Source organism: Camelus ferus, chromosome 29 (assembly GCF_009834535.1).
Source record: "Camelus ferus isolate YT-003-E chromosome 29, BCGSAC_Cfer_1.0, whole genome shotgun sequence".
Taxonomy (NCBI): Eukaryota; Metazoa; Chordata; class Mammalia; order Artiodactyla; family Camelidae; genus Camelus; species Camelus ferus.
Window position 1 is genome coordinate 11,452,826 of NC_045724.1, and position 19,031 is coordinate 11,471,856.

The 19,031-nt window shown below is 35.0% G+C and overlaps 1 protein-coding gene across 1 annotated transcript in view; it reads left to right on the forward strand.

The window, feature by feature from the left end:
- The window catches only part of UBE2W (ubiquitin conjugating enzyme E2 W), a 48,287-nt gene extending 35,276 nt beyond the window's left edge, over positions 1-13,011 (forward strand). Inside the window, exons 5-6 of the mRNA XM_032470239.1 lie at positions 1,107-1,182; positions 8,657-13,011. Coding sequence (XP_032326130.1) covers positions 1,107-1,182; positions 8,657-8,670 — 90 coding nt within the window. The 3' untranslated portion in view covers positions 8,671-13,011. The remainder of the gene's footprint in view (positions 1-1,106; positions 1,183-8,656) is intronic.
- The last annotated feature ends 6,020 nt before the right edge of the window (positions 13,012-19,031 follow it).

Here is a 19,031-nt window from a genome sequence, read left to right on the forward strand (position 1 = left end):
TTTATTTTTTAACAACCGTATCTCCTTATCACTTAACAGTTTGCTTATATTCTTGACATAAGCAAATAGAATGAGTGTTATTTTTTTCTTTCTTACATTCTTTTTGAAATGTTGGATTCTAATAAATAGATAAATTGAGTTTATGACATCATTTGTTACAGTAGTAATAGTTTATCCTGCATGAACACAGGTTATGACTTTGCAGGACAAACAGCAGCAGATCATCTGTTCTTTGAAGTAGGCATGTAATTTCATGATTTCTTTATTATGTAAAGGTTAGATCATAGTTACGCATATGAGTTTTAGAAGTGCCAGGTGGGCTGCCAGTTCTCCTTCCTGCTGCCTAGGTCGTCATGTTCACCGCTGTGTTTTGGTTGGGCCTATCGTATTATCTACTAACCTGCCCTCAGTGGCTTTAATACAGATTTGGCATGTTTGTAGATGTACATATTTCCTGTGTCCGATCATCATCCAACAGTTTTCAAGAAGATTCTCTTCCATAACGTATCTTCAGTGTTGCTGGCATCACTGTTACTGAAGTAACTCCCTTGTAGAGCTGCCATGTGCTTCTAATACTGTGCTAGTCGGGACATATGTGTAGCAGAAATGCCAGTGTAGCTTTTCCCCCTTTTTGCTCTTACATACTGTTAGGAAACTGAATCCTTTGGTCTGTCCTTGATTCTGTTTTATAGGAAAACAGTGATCTTCTGTGGAAGTTTGTAAGCTAGAGTTTCTCAGACAAACCTAGTTAGGTAGACTTACCTGTTTTGATCAGCTCACAAAAGTAATTATTTAATTATTTCTAGGGAGATAAGATAAATGAAGCCAAATTTCTTTATAACATAATGTTGCCGCTTTTGGTTAATAGTCATTCTTAGTGAGCTTGTTGGAACCTAACCCAAACCACACATGCGCACTCCTGTTTTTTTTAAAACAATTTTAGTGTCAAGAGTCTACATTTCCTGGCATATATTATTCTTTCAATTATGACAACTTTTTTTTTAAGTATTCTGTAGTAATTTTACTAAAGCTTTTATTAAAATATTTCCCCCCTATGTTTTTCTGTTTTACAATTTCTTATGTATTTAAACTCTTTTTGGTTTCAGAGACGACCACCAGATAATTCTTTTTATGTTCGAACATGTAACAAGAATCCAAAGAAAACAAAATGGTGGTATCATGGTAAGCAGTTTTATTTTAGAATGATAACTTTCTAGTATTTTGATTTGAAAGATTATGTATCTGCTTGCTTGGGAAAAAGAGGAAATATATAATTGATGTTGTATTTTTATAATATGGAGACAAATCTTTTAAGGTATTTTAAGATAAGTTGGACTAGATTTTTAATGGGGCACATAAAATCATGACCATCATGCAAGTAAAATCTAAGATTGCTTTAAAATTTTGTTCTACCATTTTATTACAAAATAAAAGTCCTTAATATTTTTAGATCAAACTAGAACCAGCTATTGGGAAACCTGTTATTTGAAGTAGAAGTTATGACGCCTTATATATTCATTTAGCTGTGGTACTGTTCTTAGGGTAGGGCATCACATTGTTAGCGATGACCCATTAACTATTCTAATAGTTATTCCTCAAAAAAAATTGAGGTTCTGCTGATTGTAGCTTTATGAATACGTTATTCTCAATATTTTAAGTTCTCTTATTTTTGTTGGGAGGGTGATTGTACCTTTATAATTGAAAGATGCTAGCATCTTTTCTAAACTGACCTTACTGCTTCCCCAAAGGGGTATTTGAAATTAAAAACAAAAAGTGTACATTCCTCAGTATGTAAGGTCAGTGAAGGTCAGTGAAGAAAAACTGCTCCCTGCAATTTTTATATACATAAGAGTATTTCTTTTGTTTTCCTTTTCATAAATGTTATTCTAAAGAGAAATTAGAACTGACAGAACTACTTAGTAGAAATATAGCCTTTCCTCCTTACCTTTCTATCCAGTGTGAAACCTTCTGTTACCTCAGTTAATTTGAGTTAATTAAAAACTTGAATTCTAAGAGTTCTCTAAGTGTTGAGATAAAAGATGACTAGAATCAGTCCACTGCCTCTATACCAGCATTTGTAAGTTGGAAAACACAGTGAGAAAAGAATGCCTTTCCTGAAAGCCACAGAAATATGAGTATTTAGGGTAATGTTAATGAGAAATATAGATGACCCAGAAGAAGAAATGATGAAACTTTTAAGAGCTTTGAAAAAATAGAGATACTTTTATGTGAAACCAGTATTATTTAAAAAAAAAGTATACTCTTTACAAATTACAGGTTTAATGTAATACAGTAAAAATTCAGTGGAATGATGATGAATGGGTGTTTGAAAAGTTTAGAAAAAAAATGGGAGGAGTAGTTTGAATTAAAGGATAATGGAGAATAAGTCTACCAAACACCAAAAGGTAATAATGCAAGAATAGATACTGAAATAGAATTACACTTTTCTAGGTCTTTTTGTATATGAGATTTGAATATGTGATAAATCTGTGTCACAAATCAGTGAGAAGGGGAGAAATTATTTAATAAGTAATCCTGTTAGAAAATTGGCAACCATTTTGGGAAAGAAAAATTTACCTTTTTACTTCATATAGAAAATATTTCATGTGGATTGAATTAAGTTTTTTTTTTTTTTTTTTAAGAGTAATAGTAGAACTCTCTTGGGAACTCTTTCACCAAAGCCTTTCTGATTGCTCTTTCCTGTAAGGACTCTAATAAACTTTATTATTGTGCCTAGAACGCGGGTTTTGTTTTACTTTTTAAGTTATCCCCAGATAATTCTGATAAGCTAGTCCCTTGATAACTGCTGTTTCAGGGATTCTTAGATATAAAAGGGCAGGTTTCAAAGGGAATTCTTTGTGAACACTGAAGGTCCACTAAAACTAAACAAGGCGCTACTTTTATTAAATGGCCCTTCAGTTTATATTCCTGGCTTCTCATTCTTTTGCATCCTCTTGCCTTTTAGGACTACGCACTATGCTGTCTCTTCCCTCTCTACCTTTAAAAAGGACCTTATCAAAAACAAAAAAACATTCCTTGAGTGTCACAGCCCCTTTACCTCAGCATAGTAAGTTCTCAATTTCATCAGAAATTAAGATTAGTCAATGAAAAATGTTGGCAAACACAACTAAATCAAACATTTTTTTTTAATGTCAAAGTACCCAAGATCATAATCATTCTATTTCAGACGCAACCTCACTAATAGTAGAAAAATTCCTCCATTGTCTTTTCCGCAGTGTTTTTAAACCACTTATTTTGGTTAACTTTCAGAAGAAATTATCTTAGTGACAAAAAATTTTTTAAATGCGTTTATTTTGAAAGTGTACAATCCTCTCTGCCACTCCACCCCACCCCATTGTTAGACAGTAGATTCCCATTTTCCCCTTCCTTAGTCTCTGGTAGGGGAATTTCAAAAAGATAAGGCACCTTATATAGTTGAAAGGAATTACGAAAAGTCCTTTACTTAAGAATACTTTTAGAATTTATTACCTGCTTTTGAATAAAAATTGAGGAAATGTTACATAGTAAAACTAGGAATATAAAAATTCTTTAAAATATTTTTCATAGAGGTAATAGTTTTATCTGTTACTGAGAAATCCATACTTTTATAACTGAAATAGAAAAGTCCTTTTTATAGTTTGAAGATGGATCATCTCCAAGTTAGCCAAGAAGTACTAAGAAAAGAGGCTTGGGGGGCAAGGAGGGAGGATATAGCTCAGTGGTAGAGCACATGCTTAGTGTGCAAGAGATCCTGGGTTCAATCCTCAGCACCTCCATTAAAAAAAATCACTAAAACAAAATTAAAAAAAAAAAAAAAAGAAAAGAGGCTTTTCAGACTAAATTAACCTCTTACTTAGTGTTAAATAGTACAGGGTTTGTGTAGGAATTCATTTTCCCAATGAACAGATTAAAAGTATCCTCCCCCCAATACAAATTAGCCAGTTTTAAAAAGCCCCTAATTCTAATTCAGCTAAATCATGGCTATCCTTGTTTAGTTTCCTTTGTCAGGTGTAGATACTTTTTTTTTCCACTTGCAGATAATTCCGTCTAAAACATCCTCAGTTCGTTCACTTACAGTGACATTCTTATGCCGGTATGTTTTCTGCTCCTCCTTGAACCCTGAATGCTTGAATCATTCTTCTCCTGCATTCTCCCTTAAATGGATGGTTTTGCTCTGTGAGTGAGCCTCATTTGAAATCAGGGAAGGTTGATATTAGTTATACTTTGAGATGATAAAGCATCTGCTCTGTCAGACAGGTAGTTGAGTACAAGGACTCTTCCTTGAACTTTTCCTTTAAAAAACTAAAGCATTTCAGCTGTGTTGCATATTTTGCCTTCTCCTTTATACATTTCACAATAACAGTTATAAGGAATATAACTGCAATAAAAATGGCCCACCTTGGCATTATAGTTGAAATTGAAAAAGCTTATCGAAAAGGTAACCATACTCATAAAGCAGAATCATGTCAGCTTTGTTTTGGAGCTTTTGAAATTTTAGCTTAAGTTTTTTCTGCTAATCTGCTTTAGTTCCAAAAGATACTCGTTGATTATGTTCTCCTTGTAATATCAGTTACCAAGAAATATGGACTCTTGTGTTTTCTTAACATCATCTAATTCTGAAAGGATTACAAGGTCAGATCAGGGTCCTGATGTGACCTGTAAAGCTAAACAAAAAGGTCAGAGGCTGAACAAAGACTTGCTTGCAGCTGGAAGAACTCACTGAAACACGTGACACTTCTGTTTCTAGAAACCAAGCAAAATTGTAGGCCTCAGGTATCAAGCTCCACAGCCCTTCTGTGTGGTGCTACCCAACATAACTTAGGTCAGCGTGGGTCAGAATGTTTGCCAGGTATAATCAATGGGGCAAGAGAGGTTTTGGTGTAGATTAGTGATATCTGTGTACTTCAGAGGGGGCTTCCAGGATGCAGGGATGGAGGCACTACTAATGACAAATCTGAAATTGGGTTGATCTCCTGGTTTTAGAAGAGGAGAACTTAGCTGACACATCAAAATTGAGCTACCAAATACCAGTGTTGGGTCCTTGGGGGGAAAAAAAGGCCTCTCTTTTTGAGTTTAAATTTGTCTTCCACATTATTAGTATACCTTGAGAATTAGGCCAGTCACTGCTACCCTATTACTGTTTTTGTATACATCACATCTCATACTGCATTTCTTTTGAGGTTCCTCTCTAGCACGCAATAACTTATTAAAGTGTAAAAAGTCATTGGTATGTGAATACATGTTCCTTGTTGTTAATTACTTGAAGTTGGCTATCAACCTGTTGTCCAGAACTCTTTTATCATTTCTATTCACTAAGGAATTATGAGCATATCTGCAACGGAATGCAAATATTCTGTGTTGTCAATTAAGGGTGGGGGCCCATATGGTTTGAAAAATTAATTGAACTGAGAATAGGGTTAAAAAATAAAGAGACCTAACCAAAATAGGTATTTGAATAAGACAACTCATCTCAGCATATGAAAGGGCCAAGGAATGTACCTATGATTCAGGGCTAGAATCTTCCTTAGAAAGTAGATCTGTATCCAGTTCAGTGCACAAATTAATGAATGATTGAGGCTCAGAGTTATGGATCATGAAGTAGACATAATTTTTCTTGAAAAATATAATAAGTATCTTTATGAGATTGTAAAAATATTTCAAAGAGATAGCCAACTAGAATCCATTAATAATATCCATCTGTTTCCTGGGATCAATATACAACTTAGTTTCATAAACTATTGCTTTTCACAGGTGAGAGTACAGATCTGTGGTTCCTGAAGCATTTTCCTTAAGGTGGTAGAGAATTGAACAATATAGTTTAAGATAGCTATTAAGTATTGGCTCCAGAAAACTAGGCTTACAGGAACTAAATTGGCATAATGTTTAGATATCATGTCCAATAAACTGAGGAGATTGTAATTTTGGGAGAAGTAGATGAATATCTTTTTTTTACAAAACTATAGACCACATTCTGGTTCCATTCAGTGAACATAGCTTGTAGAATTACAAGGATTATAAATGGATAGGAACACCAAATTATTTCAGACTCCTATTAACAAACTCCTTTTCTCCCTGCCTAATAACTGTCCATAGGTTTACCTACATTGTGAGCCTTTTTCTTTGTACTACCTTTTAGGATTACAAAACCGTCTTCTAAATTCCTGAGTCCAAACTTGTACTTTTACAGTCCTTGCCCTTTATTTCCTGCAGGATAACAGTTCTGTTGTCTACTATGTAATCTTTCATGAATTGGTTCATCAAAGGAAAATTTTAATTCCCTAAACCGTTGAGACACAAACCTAACTGTAAAAATTTATTTGTATCTTTCTTGAAGGTAGCATCCTACTTCATATCTCCTGACCTCTTGCTGTGTTCCTTTTCTTCTAGTCCTCTGTCCCTGGGAATATCCAGGGAGATGCTTTCCAATATAATTTGATGGTTCTTATACTTTGGGGAAAATTAAATGACCTTCTTCTAATATAGTTCTCTCTCATTCACATTTCCCAGAAGCCCCATGAAGTTAGCCATGGTAGGTGTCACCTCTTTGGAACTGCTAATTTGTATATTATATTTGAGGGTATAATTTTAGTAGAGTCTTCTGCAGTTCCAGAAAAAATTTAAGTGATTAATCTGAGATTTTTTTTTTAGGTCATCATCTTGCCACAAATACTTTAGCCAAGAAGTTAAATATATTGCGTTCTTTCACCACCTTTTATAGACCTATGTTTTTCTTGATCCAAGATAGGTTTACTCTAACGACTTTTTTTGTGGAAGCCAGTCCTAGTATCCAGTAATTTTTTTTATAACTAGGAAACTGTGTTACTTCTGCTAACAAGTGTGTTTTTTGCTTCTTAGTGATGCCCTTCTTATTTGGGGAAAAGATGGTTATGGGATTGGCTCATACCTGTCTCCATACTGAACTATGACCCATAGATTCTTTATTACATATAGCCATCATGGATATGTAATGTTTCATTCCCTGTGGGTCCAGCTATCAGAGATAATTGAAATTCATCTTTAGAACTTACTTGTTTTTCAAAAGATAGAGGATTCAGAGCAGGTAGTATATTAGACCTAAATTTCTTTTAACATCTGACCCAAGGTGGGGATTGGGATGGGGAGAATAGCTTCTCATGAATCCCCTAATCGTTTTGGTGGTTGGTAGCACATTCATACCTGTATTGAAAACCTTCCAGAATAAACAACCTGATAAAGATACATTTATGGTACCACTTATCAAAGATTATATGTCTTTGGAGATAAAAGCTTATTGATAGTTAACTAGATAACATTATGTTCAAGTTGGATATTATCTGTCACTTCTCTTATTGTATACATTTCATGTGATACGATACTAAAGTTTATCCCCAGTAGTTTGACATAATAAGTGGAGTTCAGTGCCATCTCTTAACTTAGAGATTTAAATGTGATTAGATTTAGTATTAATTTCGAAGACTATAGTGTTATAAAATAGTCTCTTGGAGAAGTGATGTTTTAAGGGAACTTTTCATATCCTTAAGTTTATTCTGATCCATGACAAATGTATCCTCTTTATTCCAAGAGCCACAATTATTTAAGAAACAGATACTTCAATGGGACACTTAGAGCCTGTAAACTGTTTACTTGTTCTCTTCTTAAAGATGTTCTTATTTATTTAAAGGATTTTAATGATTTATATAGGATTTATTTTTTAAATTTAGTCTGTTTCACTCTTTAGATTACCTTTAAAGTATAGTATTGTGGAATGTTCCACTAACTTGCCCAGCATGGAAGTCAGATTTACTGCTTTTTTAGCTTTCATTGAGTCATTATGAATGAGAATTTTATTAGCAATATATCGATCCTAACATGGGATGGTTTGTGTAAAATATTTTGGCCAATTTTTCAGAATTTTCTCCTTGAAAGCTTTCACAACTTTTGGGTAGTTGCCACTAATCTTGCTTCTTTCAAAAGACTCTTTCTGAAGAATAACCCATCCTCAAAATCCTTCAGATATGTTTTGTGAAATAAATTCTGTTAAAAAAAAAAAGTTCATGAACCCCCAAAATTGTTACATAAATGTGTTGAGGCTATGAAAAGGTGTTACTACATTTCTGTGGAATTTTTTAATGACCTCCTTTGCATATGTATGTAGTATACTTGCTGAAAATTTTATTTTCTGAAGAGAGATTAATATTTACTGTTGATTGATTTAGAGATTGTACCTCATTTATGGTGTTACTTCCTTCAAAGACTTAAAGACATGACTTGTATTCTGCATTAATTAGCATGGCAGTGTTAGTCATGAGTTTACTTTCTGTCTCATTATATTTTTAAATTGTTGCCCATAAATAATTCTCTTATGACTGATAAATTCTGAATATATGCTAACATATATAAATTTATTATTTTAAGCAGAACTAACATACTACTACTAATATTACTTCAAAATTTGTATCAACTACCATTTCCCTGAAAGAATAGAACTTGATTTGTTTGTTACTATATACTTGAACACAAATTAGATTTTTTATTTGTAGGGATCTGGGGAGACAAGTCAGAAATGTAAACCATGTTCTTCTTGCTACTTAAAATTATTTCTGTATTAGACTAACTTGTAGATTTTCCTTATGCATGCTTGACTTTTTTAATTATCTTTTTTCTCCTTTTCTTAAAGATGATACTTGTTGATGCCACTGTTATCATCCTCCTAGCAGAAGATAGTCCTACTGAGAAAATGAGCACTTTGATCATTCAGTCTTTGAACTTTAACCTTTGACTGGAAGTGACCTATAGGCAATGAAGACTACTTCCTTTTACTGCATTTTTACTCGTGTGCATTCTGGGCGCATGTTGATCGCTGGTTCAGTCCAGGCAACTGACATGCTTTTATTAGTCATACAGTATTAATGCAGGTGTCAGGAAATGTCAAATATAATTCCATTTTTTATTTTTATTTTTTTAAGCTTTTGGAAAAGTTCCAGGTCCTCATGTATTGTGCAATAACAATGACTTCCTTGGCGGTTTTGGGACGTTCATTGCCGGCAATGGACGTTGTAAAAGGAAAAATTTTCATTAACTCCTGCCACCCAATGATTAATGCATGATAGGGCCTATGAAATGAACTTATCAGTTTGAGTGGGATTATAAATAAAGTGAGGGATTTCAACATTACTTTGAAAGTCACCCCAACTGTTTATATTTGGATTCTATGCACTGTGAACCTAAGGTTAACAGCATGAATTAACATGCGTCTTTAAAGGACTGTAATGAAAGATCATTGCGTATTTATTGAATTGTTTATATCTGCTGTCAAGTTGTTTTGACATGGACAGTTTTCAAGTAATACTGGCAGAGAGGTACAATATGTTATCCCTATGGTGAAAATAAATTCATTTGTTGTATATAGTTCCTTAATCTCTGAAGTAAAGATATGAGTAATATAGGGTTTGAATGGTTTAATCAAGGCTTTATTTTGGAAGTAAGAAGAATGGCAGTGATGATTAAACTGCTGCAGTCCCTCATTTGGGCTTGTTATTTGTACATTAATGATTTTTTCCAAGTAGATTATACTCTGTTACTTCCTGCTAGCCATCAGCATGAGCCCTACTGCCTAAACACTATTTCGTTTATTTATGTTTGGAAAATCCATAAACATTTTTGTTTGCAATTTTATTTCTTTTGTTATGTTTTAAGTCAAGTTTGAATGTTATAATACTTTAATTGAAAAACTTTTGTCAAGTTTTTTCTTGTAAATTTTCTTTATTTGTAAGTATCATCTTGTCCTTCAATCCTGTACCCTAAAATAAGAAATACATTTTTGACAGAGGCTTAATGTTTTAACAAAAGAGTGTGGACATTTTTATTTTAAAATTTAGGCAGAAGTACACTATAGAATGGTATGTTTGCTTATTTGTCTCACACAACCATACTTTTTTTTCTGGAGGGATTTGTTTTGTTTTGCTTTGTTTTATTTAAGAGTTTGCTTACAGCTAGATAAAAATTTTCTATAAAAAAAAAATGCTGAAAGGTCCAATTCTCAGTACCATGTAAGTTAATACTGCAACTCGGTTCTCTTTTTAAAAGGCGATTAATGTATTTTATAAATTACCTTTTCACATATGCAAAGTCTGTTTCTACTACAATGTTATTTTTTACTAATGCCTGTTGTTGCACTCTTTTTGACATATCCTACAGTGAATATATGAAGCAATTTGGGCTTAAAAGTAAAAGCCAGTTGGCTAAAAGGTTTGAAATATGTACCCCAGTAAAACCATCCAATCAGTAATTGGCAGAGAATATTTTAAAAATTGTTTTTAATCTCTGTATAGATGACATTTTGTAGCTTTGTACATGTTGTTAATTAAGGACATATAATTTTACACTCAAAGTATAACTGCTGAACTCAGGGGTGGGTAGACTTCAAAAATATGTCTGCTGTAGAAATAACTTGAAAAAAATGTTAAACTGTGGCCAGCCACCAAATTGTGGACACTGTTTATACTGCTAGTTAGCAGCTACCACTGTTTAAAATCAAAAGCATTTTGTTCTATCTTGACTAGACATACATGGGTTCTCGTCTCTCTCAGTCTTATTAGTTGGCCAATTTAACCAAGACAGAAAATGTTTTTTGGAGTGCTTTAAACTACTTATAGTTTTTAACTGCTTTTTAATATGAAAACTGCAGCTATAAATTATGTATTTTTCATATTTTACATAACTGCTCTAAACTACTGATTGACTTGATCATTTTCTGGGATGGGAGTGGGGCATCTCTCCCCATACTGCTGGTCCTGTTACTAAAATCCTTTTATAAAGAAATGACCTGTGCCATTTATTCACCAAAGGAAATAATATACCAGGTCAAAGATTAACAATGCTATAGTATAGATTAATAGATCATATATAGCCTCAATGAGTTTTTTAATGCGAATAATAGTATTTTAACATACCTCTCTCTACATAGAGATACCATACAATAAATTAAGATGACGCAGAGGAAAGTAAAGGAAAACCAAATAATTTTGGTACATTTTATGGTTAAAGGAGAAGAAAATGGGATGAAATATCCTAAAATATAGAAGCACCAACCATTCAGAATTTGCAATCAGATAACACCTTATGTGTTACTTCCTTGAACTTAGGAGTCATTGAAAATGCCTGTGCACTTAGATTTAATTAAGTTAATTTTAAATGTAAGTTACATTATTAAAAGACATAAGATGTTTACCTGAGTCATTGCTCTAGTGAGGGCAGTTAATGGCTTTGTAATAATAAAAATTAGACTATTTCTCTGTAGCATGTTGTTGAATGACAACCAGAGTAACAAGAAAGTGTACATAGGAACATGCTACTTCCCTCTTCCCTGCAGTCCCTCCATGGGTCCCTGTCTGCCGCATAGGCCTACAGAATTATACCTTCGTATTTAGACAATATGTATTCTTTTCTTTTTTATTTATTTATTTATTTATTTTAAGGCCATTCTTCTGGTTTGCCAAATTCTGTACAAGCAGTGATACATTCAGTTCCTTATTTTGCATGCTTATTAGATCATGAACTTGCTGCCCTTTCAAAAAAAAAAATTATGTCAAGTAGTAATTAATGCCATAGATTTTAAAGAGAGAAATGGTTTTCAGTTTTTTAAGGTAAATTTTTAAAAATAAATTTTATGGCTGTTAAGATCTTAAGGAATTTAATATTCATCTCTGAAGGGACTTACTTGTAGTGTACAAATTCCTCCTTTTTAGGTAGCAGGGAAATGAGGCTTTTTTAAATCCCCACAAGAAAATGGTAAAAATAGCTTTTATATACAGTTCATCTGGAGAAAGATCTTAATTCTTATTGTTTTGACTAGGTATATAAATTAAATTTTTGGTATAACGTAACTAGGATAGTTAATTATTTTTCCCTTCTGAAATTTTAACTATTTGCAAAAATATATGTCATTAGATTCCCATGGTGGATAATAACTTCTTCAGATTCTAAAACAGATATCTAGTGACTGCTTGATTGTTCCCAGATTGCATCAAGTGAATTGACAAATAATGTAAATGAGTAATGATACGAAAATGGTATGTAACCACATATTACTTGTTTTTGGTAATCAAGTCTTATTTTTTTAAAAGCCTATTGTTTTTGAGAATTGAGATATTTAAAACTTGTTAAAGCTTCTTCCTAAAAATAGAAGAGAAGAGGAGGTACTGTGTGTTTAAAAAAATTTTTTTTTAAATAAAGAATTCAGTGTCACTAGTTCTAAGCCTTTATGGTTACTTTGCTGCTTATATTTCTTGATCTCACTTTTATTTAGTTTTTTTGTACGTATTTTAGCTAAATAGTTAAGATTTCTAATTGTGTATATAAGTTGATTTTCAAAAAGATCTGAGGAGTCATTGCTGTCAGAATCAGCTACAGCACTGTTCTGTTACACTAATGCCTTTGCTGGATTAAGATCTGTGAGGAAGGTGTCTTTTAATCTGTGCCAACTGGCCCTAATCTTCTTTGCAGTCTTTTGTTTGTTTTTGTTTTTTTCTCTCCTTTATTTTTCTTCCTTCCTGTCTCCTCACAGATACCCAGTGTATCAATCTTCTGACTTACGAGTTTTTCTCCCATATTCCCTTTCTTCCCCTTTCCCATCCATTTCTCTTTCTTGAGTTTAGGGAATCCAGAGAAGGATTATTAAAATTATGTCAGAAAAAATTTTTAAAAAAAAGACTCCATCCTACAAATAAAGAATTTCTGATACCTAATTTAGTCCATCAGTAAATGGCTAAATTTGTTGAATAATTGACTACTTGATAAATAAGCTGTTGTTAGCTGTAATTTAGTTCTTAAAATACTGATATTGAGAGAATTTTGTTTACTTTTAGGCCTTTTGTTACTTCTGTGACTCTCCCATGCCTAATTATTGCCCAAATGAATTCAATTACTTGTTTTGGTGAAAGTGGAGGGTTTTTTTTTTTTTTCCATTTAAGTTTCTAAGCTAGTTTGAGATTTGGAACTATTTTTTTTAAATAAAATTTGTGAGAGACTTTTGCTTTCTCAGCATAAATTGTGCATTAATTTAAAGTCAGGCTGATATGCATCATTATCAGTAGAGGCCCATGAAATCTAGACATGTACTTCAGACTTAGATCTCTGTCTTCAAGTTGAAGTTCTGCTTTTGACTGTGGTCCTGCTAATTGAGGTGTTTATTGTGATTTTAATTTTCAGGTGTTAGTATTAGGACTTATAATTGGGGATGAATCTCCAACATTATTACATGAGAATCTTTTTTTATGAAAAATTTTCCGTTACTACAACAGTGTAATATCTGAAAGCCATTTTGAATATGTGGAAGAAAAGTCTGAATAGAAGCCAATGTATCTTTCATATACTTAGAGAACTAGAATTTTGCAAGTGGAGTGCAGTCGACTGGGGAAAGGAGACACTGTTCTTGTTCTATTTCTTGGCACATACACTGTCAGGGTTTTGAAAAAAGTTTGCCCCTCAAAGGCAAAAAGGCATGGTTTCAAAGCTCACCGGCTTTGGCTTGTTAGGTGTGACTTCACCTGTCCGATTTCCTGGTACAGCAGATAATTGAGAAATTCTGCCTCTCTAATTTAAAAACCTGATGACAAATAAGGAATTTGATAGATTGTGTCAGAATGCAAGCCTCTTCATAGTTAACTACAGGTTGTTTACATAATACATAATACAATTTAGTTGTCAGTCTCAAGGTAAAATAATTATTTGAATAGATAATTAGGTCAGTTATCTAGTAGCCAAGAATTAGATGCATGTTGAAGTCGCAATGGATTTGTTATTTTTAGTTGGTACCATTTTTCTCTCAATATTCAGAAATACAGATTGTGCATTTTATTAATAGGAATGGAAGCTCATGCTTGAAGATTTGCTTGAAGATTTGCATAGGGTGGATGTATATATTTTATAAAATCAAGTTGTAAAATGTGTAAAGCTACTGCTTTTTAAATAGTATATAAATGTTGACAGATAAATCTATATTATATATTTTTAAATACATGTATCAAACTTTTGTTAGTTGAATATGAATTACATTGTGTGCTCTATGGAATTCAGCAACTTTTAATAATAAAGCAGTTGTCATTGATTTTTTTTCCTGTAGACTTGAATACTAAGTTGGATAGATATTAAACCTTTTTGTAGTTTATATTGTAAAAATTTATATATCTTTACAGAAGGCTGTGATCTTTAAAGGATTATGGAAATAGTAACATGTCCATTTCCAAAATGAGTGCAACAGAATGAAGATAGTCACTAAAGCCATTCGTTTATTTGAAGATCATCTTTGCTTAGCAGTGCAGCCTAGTGCATTTTAGTAGTTTTTCATACTTTAATTAATTAAGTCCTGTTTAAAAGACTGGGTGTTTTCAGAAAAGATGGAAACTGAGACCTGGGTGCTTGCTTAGAGTTACTGTGAGTCTGGTGTTGCTGAACTTCAAGTTGCACGATGAATAAGGACATCCTGTAAAGAATTTCCAGGCGCTTTCCTGAGTATGCAAACAGATCAACTAACTTACTTGAATGAGTATGACTCCTCAAGTGATGAGAAGAGAAGGAAATAAGCAGAAGAGGGGCCTTTCCCACATCCCAGCTGTTCCCAGCAGGAAGGGGTTCAGCGTGCTCTGCTGGCGTTCTAGGCTCTCTCCCAGGGAGTCTCCCTCCCCGGGAGCGCCTGACCGCTCCACTAGCCGCTTCTGCAGCCCCAAACTACTAGGTTGGTAGCTGGTTAGGTAAATGCAAGATCCACCTTTCTTTGTACTTTGATGGCACTCCCTCCCTTTATTATAATCCTTAAAATAATTTCTGCCTCTCACGGAAGGTATGACTTTTCTCCACTAGCTCAAGCTACTAGGGAGAAGTGTTTTGTTGAAATCCTCTCTATATTCCTTAGTACTTTTCACACTAACGTGGCACATAGCAAAATCAAACATGAACTGATTTGAAGGGTCAAATAAGGAAAGTTGAAATAAGAAAGTAAGGTGGAAAATACTTTCTCATACATGTACGTGATCTTCAGGGAACTAATGCGGGTGGGTGTATATTATCAGGTAAGACCCTAGTGTGAATGGCTATATCCTGCAGAAAAGGTGTCCAACTTAGCATTAAAAATTTCTTATCTCCACTCTCACCCCCCCCAAAAGCCTATTTCTCTCTTTCATACTTTCTGTTATAATTAACAGCATATTCCTATCTAACCTCATTACCCAAGTGAAGACTCTTAACTCTGCTCACGAGTCCTCACTGACATTTTTCATCAAGTTCTGTAGAGCCCATCTTTGAAACATCTCTGACGTTTCTTCCTCTTCTCCAGCCCTCTTGCCGTTGGCCTTTTCACTGCCTGGTCCTGATGGACCCCTGCTGCTCTTCAGCCCTCTGCACACCTCGTCCCATACGTAGCAGCCAGACAAGACTCCCTGTGCTTTGCTAATGTTCTTCTCTGTTCCTCGAATGTTTGTTACCTGCTTTTCTCCCCAAAAGGTGCAGTTCAGATGTAGTTACAAGTTTATCATCTTTGCCCTTCCCTCTTTACCCCGTCCCAGTCTTCTATCCTGAGCTCTTCACTCTGGGACAGTCTCAGTTGTGTTTGTGTACACAGCAGTGGCACACAGCACCTATCACAGAAGCTCTTAGTAAGTGTTAGTTGAATTAACCTGATTGTACTTGTATCTTTATCCTAGCTTTTTCAAAGAACCTTACTCAGGCACTAGCAAACCCAACCACCATCTGTGTGAAACGTTATAGCAGAACACCCTATCCTTCCCATCCCAGAGAGTTTGACAGAATTACTTTTAAGTAAATCATTAGTCATTCTTAATTGGTTTTGCTTTCTTTTATATAAAAGGGTGTTTCTCATATCCTTGCCTTTTCTTTGAGGTAAATTGTCTTGAATATATTCACAAATTAAAAATGTAATTGTTTAAAACTAAATACATCTGAGGAGCCCTGAGATCATAAAGATAAACCTAACGCTCATTAAGGTTAAAACCGGGCATTTAAGCAGATACTTAGTGATGACCTCTGCTGTACCAACAAGGATGGCAGATAAGCGACAGCATGTATCTTCAAAGGGCCTATGTAATAAGGGAGCTATGAAGTAGAGAAATGATACAGCATACAAAGTGATGAACCTGAAAGGGTTCCGATAAGTGGCAGTTTCTGATAATCGGGGGAACAAGTTGTTTGCAAATAGTATTGCTATGCCTTGAGAAATACAAACTTTGTGGATGGGTTCTAGGCAAGTACAAAGGTCGCGAGTCCAAAAGCCCGAGGACAGGATGACGTGGCTGGTTCAGAGTGAGCCGGTGGGGAAGCAGGAGCCAAAGGCCAAATGATGTAGGGCTTTGTGAGTCAGGGCAGGATTGAAATTGATCTTTCATAGTTTCCACTGAATGGAGAGATGAGCCTAGCACTGAGCTCCTGTTGTCCTCAGGGCATCTATCAGTTGGGAGGGAATTATGAAACTGAGCCACTGTGTGGGCAGTATCGCAGGGAAGGTTGCCCAGAAATCAAAGCCCAGGATATGTCCCAAATGAGTCTGAGCCACTGCGCCAACATCCCACCCATCAAAAGTAACTTAAAACCAGGACCCAGTGGAGCTCCATTCCCAGAGTAAAGGTCACCTGAGGAAACAGCCCTGATTCAGACTTGCACCCTGGAGTGCTTTGGGGAATGCCAAGCTGTGGACCTAGATTAACATGAGATCCCTGACTGGCCATGTTTTCAGGAGATGATCAGAAGCAACTGCAAGTCCTCTCTGAAGAAAGCTTTTCTCTTTTTAGGCCTCAGATGATTCCTCCAAGAGGTTTATTTAAATACAGTGATCAGTACACAAAAGTTATCTGGGAAACATCATGATAATAAACCAGCAGAAACAACAGACCTGGAAAGCATTGGAGGTGTGGGGTGGGGAGTGACACAGTGCTCTGTATGACACACCATATTGGGAGCTTCTGAAGAACAAGAACCTGTCTTGTTCAACTGTATACTCATTCAAATATTGACCGCCTGCTGGATCCCAAGGAACTTATCATCTGGCAGGGAAGACAAACGGGTGATTGTGTACGGTGGTGTCCTGGGGTAATGGCAGAGTGCCAGGCAAGCATCAAGGCAGGAACCACCAAAGGTGTCTAAGGGAGTCTGGGAAGAATTCCAGGGGAAGAATGAATATTCGCCAGGCAAAGGTGGGAGAGAAAAGGTGAGGGCATCTGAGATAAAGCATGCAGCGAGTGCAAACACCCAGGGTGAGAGAGAACAGTGTTGTAGCATTAAATTTGGATGAAGGAGAGGTGAAAATAGGAAATAGAACTAGAACATGGAAGACGAGGTTTTAGAGTTTTGATTTTATCTTGTGACAGAATCAGATTTGCCCTTCAGAAAAATTACCTTGTCTCTGATGTGGAAAGTGTTTGGAATGGTGACTAAACTGAAGGGAAAAACAAGAGGCTTAATTGTAATCAGACAACGAATGATGATGACTTGAATTTATTATAAAGTATTGGCATAAATATAGACATACATCAGTGGAACAGAAGGGAGAGTCCAAAGGTAGTATCAACTGATTTTCAAAAGAGATGCCAAGGCACTTTCAGGGAAAAAGAGTAATCTATTCATCATGTGGTACTAGGGCACTCGAAGAGCCATTTGCAAAAGAAAAAAAAATCTTGCGTCATATAAAAAAATTACCCAAAATGAATCATAGACCTAAATCAAGAGTAAAAACTGTAAAATTTGTGTAAGAAAATAAAATCTGAGATCTTGAATGTGGCAAAGATTTCTTAACTACCGTACAAATTATTGAAAGCATTTGATAAATTGTTCTTACCAGAATTTAAACCTTGGGCTTTTCAGGACACTTAAACTAAAAAGGTAACACAATATATTTGTGAAATATATGTCTGATAAAGAATTTTTTTAACTCTTAAAATTCAATCACTTTCCAATCAATTTTAAAATGAGAACAGTTTTTGAATTTTTGTTTTTACTTCAGCTGATTCTTAACCAAAGAAAACACAGGGATAGCAAATAAATACATAAAAAGCTGCTCAACGTCATTAGTTATTAGAAGAATACAAATTAAAACCAGGAGACACCACTACACCCACTACACTGACCATACCAAGTTTTGACAAGAATGTGGAGCAATGGGAACTCTCCCACTACTGAACATAGAATTGTGTAAGCATTTTGGAAGACAGTTTGACAGCTTCTTAAAAAGTTGTTAAGCATGCACGTACTACATTAATCGGCATTTTGCTTGGAGTTATTTACCCACGGGAAAAGAGCATATGTTCACACAAAGACGTTTTACACAAATATTTGTAAACTGTCCCAACTGGAAACATCCCAGATGTCCATCAATAAGTGAGTAAGTAGCCAAACTTTGGCATATCTATACAATGGAATACAACAGCAATAAAAAAAGAATAATCTATTGATACATTGATAAAAAACAACACTGATAAATTGCTATTACGCTGAGTGAAACTACCCAGGCAAAAAAAAGTACATACTTACGGCTTTATTTATATAACATTTTGGAAAATGCAAACTTAGTTATAGTGAGAAGGTCAGATAAGTGTCAGTTCAGAGCTCTTTTGGGAGGAACCATGCTTTCCTCGGCTGTCTTGGATATAGAGCATTTAAAATATAACGGAGGAGATCAGCCAAGGTGACAGAGTAGAAAAAGACCGGCACCTACCAGAAAAGATCTTTTACAACTGAAGATATAAAGAAGGAACCATAGCAAGATGGGGAGGAGGGGAGGAATCATGGTGTAGCCATACTCATACCTCCGGGTGGGCGACCAGTAAAAGGGAGAATAATTACAATTGCAGAGCTTCTCCCCAAGGAGTGAGGGGTGTGAGCCCCACACCGGGATCCCCAGCCCCGGGGGTCCTGCAGCAGGAAGACAAGCCCCCAGACATTTGGCTTTGAAGGTCAGCGGGTCTTACTTTCGAGAGTGGAAAGTCTGCAGGAAATAGACTCCGCTCTTAAAGGGGGCAAACAAAACCTTACACACGCGGGGACCCAGG